General features: G+C 38.5%; 1 protein-coding gene across 1 annotated transcript; it reads right to left on the bottom strand.

The window, feature by feature from the left end:
- Positions 1 to 1150: 1150 nt before the first annotated feature.
- On the bottom strand, positions 1151 to 12210 carry LOC116999932 (collagen alpha-6(VI) chain-like). Its single transcript, XM_033067088.1, has 6 exons — positions 11856 to 12210; positions 9910 to 10000; positions 4371 to 5042; positions 3542 to 3635; positions 3069 to 3340; positions 1151 to 1402 (listed from the first exon to the last, which is right to left on the bottom strand). The coding sequence occupies exons 1-6, from the start codon at positions 12162 to 12164 to the stop codon at positions 1230 to 1232; spliced, it is 1611 nt and encodes a 536-aa protein (XP_032922979.1). The 5' UTR covers positions 12165 to 12210; the 3' UTR covers positions 1151 to 1229.
- Positions 12211 to 12213: the final 3 nt, after the last annotated feature.

The following is a 12213-nucleotide window of genomic DNA, read 5'->3' as shown; positions in this document are numbered from 1 at the left end:
CCAGCCCTTCCGTTCTGCTAGGAATGCCTCAATGCTGTGCATCTGATTCCTCTGAATCAGACCAAAGCCAATATTTTCAAGGGGAAATTTTAAATTTTATTAAAGGAAAGCTGGCACATATTGTTTTATATCCAGGGGCATCCATCTTCACATATGGGATATATGTCATTATTTTACTTAATTTCTTCAATACGAAACATTTTCTGCATAATTTTACAGCTTTTCTTCCTGTTTAATCTTTTGCTTTTTTTTTTTTTTCAAGGGAGCATATAGAAAGATACTGCTAGATCTATTCTTGCATCTTGTAAGTGAATCCAGAGAAGAACAAAATGCCAGCTAAGTACAGCCACCTCTGCAGAACGGCCTATGGTGACAAAGTTAAAGGCACTGTGAGTTCTACAGCCATAAAATGGGCAACAAGAGAATTTGGGTAAGTCATCAGAGTATAAAAGTTCAGCTAAATCCTACACTTCTGCAGGGCATTGCATTTACTATCTTCAATCAGATGTCCTCATGATTTTTCTTTCACTCAAGAGTGATCATGAAAATTTAATTTTCTAAAATAAAAGCACTTCTTTAACATCTGGTAACAAGGAAAGGGGACCAATGCTTTTTTACCAATGGGAAGCCACACCATGAGAATACATTTCCACCTGTTTCAAGAACTAACAGCAGAAGTAAAACATTTGAGAATGATTGATTTTATTTGTGTGATGGATTATTCAGAAAAAAAAATAAGAAGCCAAGAATGATGCTATGGTAAGTGAATTAAGTTCTAGGAATTCTGTCATTTGAGATATAAATGCGTTTTCATATTTTCTATAAGCAGGATAAATGTAAGCAAGCACATCAAAACATTTTGATGTCAGTGTCTGGCATCTGATATTATTTCATGTATATCTCTGAGGCGCTGCTTTGTTTTATGTAGTATATTCAGAAAGTGCACATTTTGGTGTTTATGGAAGAAAGTCAAGTTTCAATAATTATATGTCTTTTAAACAATACATCGTTAGCTAACAAGAGTTTCTCAATACATAACACGTTAGATCAATGGAGAAATTAGCTAAATTTTATTTTCACAATTACATAACCAGATAATTACTTTATAATCAAGTATTTCTTTCAACTGAAATATGGGAGCCAAGTGGGTATGTAAAACTTCCTCTTTGAATGCCTTTTCCACATTGATAATCTAAATGAAGAGTTAAAGTAATTTAAGTGCCTCTGCACTAGGAGGACTCTATACACAAGAATCCACATTCTTCTTGTGTTTCAAATCTATTTTTATTGCCTCCACAGCCCCCATACCAGAACTGACCACACATTTTCTGCTCTTTGTTGTAGTACCACTTCAAAATGTAATTCTGACATTCTCCACTATCTTGAACAAGGTCACATGCATCTGGAAAAGGGAAATAAGAGACAGATTTAATGAAAGAAAGATCCACCCTTCTCAGCATCGTAAATTCAGGGAAAAATAACATTCAGTGCAAACTGTCAGACAAAAGGAGTATCCAGTGTTCAAAGTCTTACACAGATTCACTAAGTATTCATCTATAACCCCACAGTGCCAGTGTGAAAAGCCTCTTTTTATGATTGCTTTACCCAGAAAGAATGTCTGAAACAACTAGATTTTTATTGTCATAAACAGAAGGACTGCTAAAATTTGTTCCGTTCTCTAGCATGACATTTTGGTTAAAATGTTTCTAAAATAACTATACCTAGATCATAGGGACTAGGAGAATAAACTTTTTAATAATTGCCCTCCTCTTTATTCCAACTTCTTATACTGGTATCCATCAATAAAATTTCATAAATTAATATACATATGTTGTTAAACTATCCATGCTAGTCTCTTAGCCAAATCCGAGAGTATTACAGATTTAAATTGCATAAATTAGCAAAGTAGGTGAGAGAAGCATACTTAGTAGAAATCTGACATTTGGTAAGAACAGATCTAATTACCTTTCACCAATGCAAGTTCAGAGTTACTCAAAAGAAGACAGAAAGCAGCTCTAGACTTTGGTGTCAATACAATATTAAAGAGGAAGAACTCAGAAATAAAGAAATATAATTATACAACTTAAACATTTAAAATTGCATAACCTCCTAATCAACTGAAAAGCAAAAATCTCAAGCAAGGGATGAGCACGAAGTACATCTCTCAGAAGGCAAGTTCTGGAACTGGTCTACATGTTTCTAGAAGTAAACTGTTGGGTCACTAATTACAGCACAGGATTGCGGGAGGCAGCTCATACATCTCTCATAAGTGACTTAGGTAATTTCTCACTTAGGTGCAGTGACCATAACTACTTTTTCAAAGGACATATTTTATTTTATTTATAAACAGTAACATAACTTCCTGTTACTGATCCTCTCTCATCCTGAATGAGGCTACCAGACATTTCCAGAACCATTCTTGAGTGGAGAGGGATGAAAAACAAAGGGATAACAGCTATAGAAATGAGCTACCGCACCCCAAAACTATGCAGACACCATTTATTTTCACATAAATTCTCTCTAGTTGTAGTTTACACAATAAAAACAGTAGTGTTACAAGAACGTTGGTGACAAATAATCTCACAATCAGTTTTTCATACCTATATCTAATGGCAAATCTGCAATGAAAAATGTGTCATTAGGAAGCACTTAAAAACATGAAGAGTATATATTTTGATGCCCCTCCTGATGGATCCTGTTCTTCCTACAGGAACAGACTGCAGCAGATATATTTAGTTCTTCCATTTTGAGCTAAATTAGCAGCAGAAGTAACTCACTAATTTGAGTGCAACTTGGGGATTTTAAAATGATCAAATATTTTAGGAAGGGGGATAAGAACTTTATATGATACTATTACAAAAAGTTAAAAATCAAAACTGAAGTTATAATGATACCTGTAGTTCAGTCTTTACTATGTAAGTTTGGACCGAATACTAATGTACGGTGACTAAAAGCTTTGGAGAAATGTAATTGCAAATTCTTTATCTGGTAAAAATATCCAATTGAGTCCTTCACAGTTTAGCCTTTTTACTGAATTAAAAAAATATTTTAATATTCTATAATCATACCATAATCATTACAGGCACCTCTAGTTTCTGTTGTTTTCTCTAAGTTTTTCTTGTTCTTCTCCTGAACTTTTCCACACTCTTGAGGTTTTTCCCTTTTAGCATTTTCCTCTGTGAAATACTCATTCTCCTCATAATCATCTCTCATTTCTGGCATTGTGTATACAGGTTCTTTAGCGCTCTCTTTTATACTCTTCATCACTCTACTTTCAATTTTTTCCATGTCTTCTAAAACTTGACGGGAACCCCTTTCAGCCATTTCAGGAAAAGGTATCCTTCCAAGGAGAGAGAGGAAAAATATTTAAGCACCAATATGACTTTAGAAAATGCATCTGGTTCATTCCTTCTGAAAAATATGAAAAAATCTTTTGAGCCCATTCAATTTCTGTTATAACTACTTTGAATGTAACAACTAACCCAAAGGGGTAAAGGGATTCAGAGGTATGCACTCAAAAAATGAATAGGCAATTTCCAACCTTTCAGTCATGGATGCTTCCTGTTGTATGTCTCCTCGGTCTAAGTTTTCACACTCCACTTGAAGTTCAGGTGAGGGATAACTGTTCATTTCTTCTGTGAGAAAGCACAGGTAGTGGGGGTGAGTTTTAAAGTTCTCGAAAACCCAGTATTGTTAATAAAAACTACTATATGGCTGTTTTTGTGAATTGGAGTTTGCATCTTTCAATAAGTGACACACCATGTCCAGAGTGACTGACCCTATGCCCAGAAAAATGAAAATTATTATAGAGATCAGATAGATAAGAATGACTCCTGAACCAATCTTTTATACTTTTGTCTTGCTCTTTAATACACTATTAATCCTTCTATAGAAGCTTTGACATCTCCAAGCATACGCTTCTGATGAGCATTTTAAATAAGTGGCAATTTCCTTTTTGATAGTCTCTTTTTCAATATCAAAGCATCTAAGACCTGCTGTACCTGCTCCAGAAACTGAATAGGCATATACAGCTCAGTAGATCTGGACTTGCCAATCGTCTGAGGAGAAATGTGGGCCTAAATCTGAAATATAACGGTATTATCTTAGCTGAAGAATGGTCTGTCTTTAGTGAAAGTGGAGTACACAAAGCCACACATTAAATAAAAGTTTAAGGTAAAAAGACTACTTCAGAATAAATTGCTGCTCTGTCGTTACTTTTACTGATGTTCAGCATTTGACGCAAACTAATCCTGAAAGATTAGCAGCAAAGTTATGACCAGGAACTGAATGATAGCACTGACTACCTTTTTCTACATAGCATTTTGTCTTTCTTCCCATAACTGAAGAAAATTCAGCTGTGTGATACTTACGCTCTAGAAGATTTAGGAATGCCCGGCTAAACCTCTGAGCATACACCTTCTCCGGTTTGGAAACCCTGCCCAGTGTTAGTGAGTGCTGGTCTGTGGGGGAGCTGGACAGTTCCATCAGCTCATTGTCACTCACACCACTGCCAAGTGCAAGAGTGAACAAGGTGAATCCTTGGCACTTGGCTCCGAGTGAAATCTCTCTCAGCCTTTCTCTGTCCCACGAGCTTGTTTTGCTTCCAACTATTGTAAATATGACCCTGTGTTTTCTTTGTCTGGGAGCTTTAAAGAATACATTTTCGACTGTCCACTGTAGAGCAGAAGCAATGGCTGACGGCCCTTCCAGCTGGTGAACAGACTCTTGGATGTGTTTCTTCATCAAATCTTTGTTGTTGTATGTGACTAGGTCAAACTCCAGTGCCACGGGTGTCTGGTTTCTGTCAGGCAGGAAGCCCCTGGGAGCCTGCTGCACCAGTGCCACTCTGATGCCTCCATATGATTCATTTGGCTGTGAGGAAACAACAAACTGATCCAACATGTTGCTCACGAAGTCTTTGGTTGTCTGAAACTCTTCACTGCTAATGCTGCGAGAGCTCTCCATGATGTAAGTTATATCCATATCCATCTGAACCAGGGGAGAAAAAGGCACCTCACAGTTGGTTCTTGGATTACATTTGTCTAGAAAGGAAGAGCCAATAGGCAGTGAACTATTTAACAGTACAACAAAAACAATGATTTATAAAAATTTTGCACAGTAGATCTGCATTAAGTTGTATGGCCACGTTTTGATTGTGGGGGGCACTACAGGGGTGGCTTCTGTAAAAAGATGGTGGAAGCTTCCTCCATGTCCAGCAGAACTGATGCCAGCTAGCTCCAAGAGAGACATGCCACTGGCCAAGCCATTGAAAAATGGTGGACATGCATCTGTGATAACACATTTAAGAAGAAGAAAAAAAATTATTGTGCAGATTTAGTTGTGATCAGAGAAAAGCAGAGTGAAAATATGTGAGAGAAACAACTATGCAGGTACTAAGGTTAGTGGAGAAGGAGGGGAGCAGGTGCTCCAAGTACTGGAGCAGAGATTCCCCTGCAGCCCGTGTTGAAGACCGTGGTGAGGCAGCTGTGCCCCTGCAGCCCTTGGAGATCCATGGGGATGCAGTGATCCACTTGCAACTTGTGGTTGAACGCCATGCTAGAGCAGGCGGACACCTCAGAGGAGGCTGTGAACCTGTGGGAGGCCCATGCTGGAGTAGGCTCCTGGCAGGGACCTGCAGACCCACGGAGAGAGGACCCCAGGCTGGAGCAGGTTTTCTGGCAAGACTTGTGACCCTGTGCATGAGGGACTGCACCGCACGGAAGAATGACCCATGCTGCAGCAGTTTGGAGAGGACTGCTGCCCATGGGATGAACTCACATTGCACCAGTTTTCACAGAACCGTTACTCATTGGATGGACTCCTGTTGGAGAAGTTAACGAAGAGCTATTTCCCACGGGAGGGACCCCATGCTCTCCCTAAGCAGTGACAGAAAAAATGCGTGATGAAGTGACCATAACCCTCACTCCCCATATCTGTGTGCTGCTGGTAGGGAGCCAGTAGGGCTGAGAAGGAGGGAGTGGTGGGGGGAAGGTGGTTTTAAGGTCTAATTTTACTTTTTGTTATCCTGCTCTAATTTTGTTAGCAATAAATTCAATTAATATTTCTAATTCGAGTTTGCTTTGCTGATGGCAGTATTTGATGAGTGATCTCACTCTGTCCTTATCTCAATTCATCAACCCTTCAATGTATTTTCCATCCCCTCTCCAGCTGTGGAGGGGAGTGATAGAGAGGCTTTGATGGGTGTCTGGCAGACAGGGTCAACCCACAACAAAGTATTTTTTAATTTTTCTAAACTTTGATCTAAAAAAACCCAACCAACTAAACAATAACAAAAAACCCCCAATAAACCAAAACAACCACCACCACCAACAACAAATGCACAACAACAACAACAAAAACCAAAACAAAACTCCCAAAACATTTGGGAGCTGTGGGCGGGATATCTACCCTCCCCTCCACTCTACCACAGATAGTTGGCACATAAAGAGATAACCTAGGGGTGGAAAGGTCCAGCAAGGGCTTATCTCTGGCACCAAAAGAGCTCAGGTCTCAGCTAAGAATCAACATCTTAGTTTGGAGAGCAGATGTGGGAAGAGACAAAGGAAATATTCTTGACTGAGAGACAGTTTTACAAACTATAAAAGACACACAAGTTAGCACAGAGGCAGAAGCCTTCTACACATACACCTGAAAGTATGGGACCCCTGTCCCTGGAGCCTAAATGCAGGTTCCCTGTTTCTCTGGGGATTCAGGGAAAGGATCTCAGTGTGTGTGTGCCCCACCAACGATTGGATTATAAGATACATTGAGTCCTAAATTACAGTAATTTCACAATTATAAGACACACCATTTTGACTAAAATTTTGGTCCGAAACCCAAAGTGCGGCTTATAATCAGGTGCGGCTTATATATACGGACAAAGAACAAAAAGTTGTTGTTTTAGTTTGGAAGACAGGCGTCTGCTGAGAAAAGCCAGAGCTTCTGTTTGAAATGGAGAATGTAAACCCCGCTCCCTCCAAATTATTCTAATTTTGAAATCAAGGGGTTTTCAGGCAAAAATATGGGAATTAAGAATAACAGTTCTTTTCTAGGGAAATTAAAATAGAAATACAGTACTACAAAGAAACAAACTCGAAACCCTGACAAAGTCAGAGTACAGCCTGACACCCTGTCAGGCAGGGTGTTGGTAGCAGTCCCATTAAATGGTGGCTGCATCCTCCTGCAGTGACAGATGTGATGCAGTCGGTGCAGTGCTCCTGTAGAAGGTGCAGTTTCCCTCCAGAGGTCCAGTGGTGATGTGGAGAAATCCCGTTTTCCTCTGGAGTCCAGTGGAGAAAGGGGCTCCCTTATTGTCCCAAAACCTCTGTTTTAATCTTGGTAAGAAATGCTGGGCTCTTCCCCCTGGCTGGAGTAACTTCCAATGGGATGAAGTAATTTTATCAATCACACAGTGGGACTCAGTGGGCCATTAGCAGAAAATGACTGGTTGGAGGAAGGTTGGGTTGTGAAAAGATAAAGAACCATGCCCCGCCTGGTTTCAATGGATGGCCCATTAGCAGAATATCTGCCATTGAGATAAGGATGACTGCCCTCACCCTCAACAGATGGTGATAGAATAGACCTTTTATCACACCCTGTATTGTAACGTGCATCTTATAATCAGGTGCGGCTTATATATGGACAAAGAACAAAGTTGCTGGCACCCAGTAGTGCAGCTTATACTCAGTGCGGCTTATAATCATGAAATTACAGCTAGTGTTACAGCTAGTGAAGAAATAATATACAGTAATTTCACGATTATAAGCTGCACTGAGTATAAACCGCATCTCCGGGTGCCAGCAACTTTTCATTCTTTGTCCATACATAAGCCGCACCTGATTATAAGCCGCATGTTACAATACAGAGTGTGATAAAAGGTCCATTCTATCACCATCTGTTGAGGGTGAGGGCAGTCATCCTTATCTCAACGGCAGATATTCTGCTAATGGGCCATCCATTGAAACCAGGAGGGGCATGGTTCTTTATCTTTTCACAACCCAGCCTTCCTCCAGCCAGTCATTTTCTGCTAATGACCCATTGAGTCCCACTGTGTGACTGATAAAATTACTTCATCCCATTGGAAGTTGCTCCAGCCAGGGGGAAGAGCCCAACATTTCTTACCAAGATTAAAACAGAGGTTTTGGGACAATAAGGGAGCCCCTTTCTCCACTGGACTCCAGAGGAAAACCGGATTTCTCCACATCACCACTGGACCTCCGGAGGGAAACTGCACCTTCTATAGGAGCACTGCACCGACTGCATCACATCTGTCACTGCAGGAGAATGCAGCCACCATTTAATGGGACTGCTACCAACACTCTTCCTGACAGGGTGTCAGGTTGTACTCTGACTTTGTCAGGGTTTCGAGTTTGTTTCTTTGTAGTACTGTATTTCTATTTTAATTTCCCTAGAAAAGAACTGTTATTCCTAATTCCCACATTTTTCCCTGAAAACCCCTTGATTTCAAAATTAGAATAATTTGGAGAGAGGGGTTTACATTCTCCATTTCAAAGAGAAGTTCCTGCCTTTCTCAGCAGATACCTGATCTCCAAACTAAAACAGCAACTTTTTGTTCTTTGTCCGTATATAAATCGCACCTGATTATAAGCTGTACTTTGGGTTTGGGTTCGGACCAAAATTTTAGTCAAAATGGTGTGGTTTATAATTGTGAAATTCCGATTTAATTTCACACTGTTTATATCTACTAGTAGTTTTTCTTTTTGTCCTTATTACTATGTAGTACTAGTTTAAGTCTTATGTCTGTTAGTTTTCTATCTATTAAATATATAATTCATTCTGTAATAGACCAAATCAGCCATTATATTAAAGAACTCATGAATAAGAGTAGGTTTTGGAGTGCTGGCCTCCTCAATAAAGCTACCACCTGCTGCCAGAGGCCTGTGCAAAAGGCAAGGGCTTTTCTAAACCTCTACTTCCATTTATAACAGGAGTTTGAAATCTTTTTGTTCTAGTAAGGAATAACAGATGAGTCTTGCTGAAGAAGATTTTGAGACACCATGGGAAATTATTCATGCATGAGTGCAGAAAAACATTCATAAGGCAAAATTTCATAGGTAACAGTCCCCTGGAGAAATTTTCTTCAGTTGAAATCTAAACATTGTAAAGGACGCAGAACCAAACTCTATTTTTTCAATCTCAGATTGTTGTTCAATATTTTGACATATTATCATTTAGTTGCTTCACCCCCTCTCGCAACGTAGAACTTACAGTAAATAAGCCTGGTTTCCCAAAATCATATTGCTATTTTCAGTGCATTTCTGTTAAAAAGGAAATGCCAAACACAATAATTAATTTCACATGGCTGAGCTAGGAATTAATTAAACAGCTTTTGTGATTTTGGGATTCTAATTCTTACCATCCACTGAAGAGGAAGTTAAAATTCTCAGCAGTGGTATTGTCTAACCACAAAATGATCTTTCACAGAGGGCGAGAAGGCCCAGTAGCAGAAGGACTCAACTGGTTGGAATGTCAGAGACAGAAAAAGGAGTAAAGTTTCCACTGTAAAGGAGTGAAGTTTCTGTTGGAGACTATAAGAAAGAGCCATAGCACTGTCTGGTAGCCATCCTGAAATGGGAACACTCAGATATCTCTATGGGCCGCAGAGCTGGGTTGAGTTGCTCCATGCTACCAACCATACAGTTCTTAACACATCTCTGCAAACTCCTTCCAGTACCATTTATGGCAGTAGGATTCTGACCAGCACATTTTTCATTAATATTTAATGAATTAAATTAATATTAATATTTTTCTTTTATATTTAAGCACAGACATGTTTAAGGTGTACCATAAAAATTGCCCCCCACCACACAGCAAAAATAAAGCTATAGAATTTGTTATTGAAATTGTTAATAGATCAATACAATAGACATAATTTGTAAAATGTCTTACCAAAGCAAAGTGTACAATATGTGATGGCGTCCAAATTTTCATCTTGTTGTCTTTCCCAAACAAATAATTGAAATCTCCTTGTGTCATCAATCTGTGTTTTAAAGCAGACACAAAAGCAAAATTAAGAAGACAGGCAAAATATATGAAGACTTTCTCTTCTTTCTTTTTTTTTTTTTTTCCCCTGCCAGGAAAGGATTATAGGGTTTTTTTTTTTTAATAGGGTGACATTTTTCCACAGACAAAAGGGCAGGATATCTTAGCTTTTTTCTTCGACAAAGAGTGAAGATAATTTCTTGGAGGGAAAATTCTAACATTAGAAAGTTTTAGCATGAGAGCAACTCATGTGTTTCCTGAGATGATCTGAAGAAAGACAATCTTTCACAGTGGAAGATTTGACCACAGAAATGCTTGAGGAATTCTTGAAGATACTGTTGAAGGTACTCCATTATTCTACAATTTTGATGACCATCACCCAACCCCATCCAGATGTGATCCAATGGAAAAGCATTTCCTTGTGGAATAGGATAAATAAAAAGGGCTCTAAAATATCACAGTATTACAGGAAATGAACATATATGAATAAAGTATAATGGTAAGCAAAAAAATAATTACTTCTTTGCATTAAACTTTGGCTTTGTGTGTTATACACCACACAATTAATTTTTGATTAACATCTGTAAAGCATGTTACATATAGAATTCTTCAAAGGAATTAGAATTGGCAATGACTGTGTGTGGTCTCTAAAGTGAAGCTCCTAAAGCAAAGCCAGTAATTATCTGTTGCTACAGACTTGTAGGATCATAAAGATTACACCATCTCTCAACTGCAAGGGCAGAAGTTCATCTGAAAGGAAAAGGGAAGTTGTGTTTACTTGGAGGTGGTGGTGAGGTTGGTTGTCTTGCCATCATTGTAAACTTAAAAGCTGGGCAGTGAATTTTTTGCCTTTCCCCCTGACAAGCAGTTCTTTTAAACTTTTCTACTCTGAAGACCGATTTATGTAAAGTCATCAGATATCATCACATGCATTCAAAGTTGTAATCTGCTTATACTAAGTAAAAAAAATACTGATTCTTGCTCCTGTTTATCCTGTGGAACAACCCAGGCAATAACCTGTAAATTTCCTTCTCATAGGTCGCAGAAATATTTTATTCTGCTACATTATCATTCAGCTAGAAAAATACATTAATCAACTAATAAATATGAGACTGCATGAGAATAAATACAGTAAAAATAATAATGGACTGACATAGATGTTGCCAGATCAGAACTCAAGTTTTGCACTTTTTTTAGGAGAATTTTGAGGAAACAGCAAAGGAAATAGCTTTGTTCTGAAAAACTTAAAACTGAGCACAGATGATATTAAAACAAATTGAAAAGACAGAGAACATGCAATCTATATAATGAAACTTTAAATAAATATAGAATTGCTTTCCTTCTGTACCTTAAAAATTGGACTCTTTATTTTTGTTTTCTATCTTTTTTGATGAAGTCGTATTTTAAACCAAAATTTCGTCATTATCTTCTGTACAAATGGCAATAAAGATATCAAAATGGGCTTTGTTAATCTAATGTGCTTGAAGCCTTCTACTAATTTTTCTAGAAACTAGCACCAGACTTTGTTAGTTAAATAGGTATTGTATGTCACAACTTCAGAAGTATAATGGCATAGGTAAATAAGTGAAATTACACATTATGGAAATTCTCTGATTTGCCCTAAAAGCACAAATAATTAATAATTCATGTTCAGGAAAAGGTCAGATGGTGATCGCTATGGTCAAGTGAATCACTGTTACTTTGTTAAATTACTAGCCTTTAATGTACCCCTTTCTAATAAGGGATTGGACAGTTCCTGTAGCACTTATGGTTGAGAACAGGATTCACTCAAATCCTAGCAGATCCTTATCAAGTGGGTGACTGACTCAGTTTTCAATAGGTTGTCTACTTACAGAGAAGGCACGTCTGACATTTGGCACTTCACTGAAGGCAATGACCACTGGAGTGATATCCAAAGCACTCAACTCAAGCACAGCAGTGCTGATGGCAACATCATCCTGCGATGGACCATTGGCAAAAAATAGGGCAACTTTTCTTGTGAGGATGCCCTGACGAACACGTTTGAAGACATTTCTTGCAACAAATCTCATGGCTGCCCCAATATTTCGTTTTCCACTGGATCTCTCTAGTGGGATTCTCTGGACTGCTTGTAGCAGCAAGTTGTTTTTTTGGAATTCAGAGAATCGGATGAGGTAGTGCATGTTGGTATTGAAAGAAACAACAGAGACACGAGCGCCTGTTGGGCAATTG

The sequence above is a fragment of the Catharus ustulatus genome, chromosome 1 (genome assembly GCF_009819885.2).
Source record: "Catharus ustulatus isolate bCatUst1 chromosome 1, bCatUst1.pri.v2, whole genome shotgun sequence".
Lineage (NCBI taxonomy): Eukaryota > Metazoa > Chordata > Aves > Passeriformes > Turdidae > Catharus > Catharus ustulatus.
The sequence above is the reverse complement of the archived record's forward strand: the minus strand, read 5'-3'. Positions and strand labels throughout refer to the sequence as shown.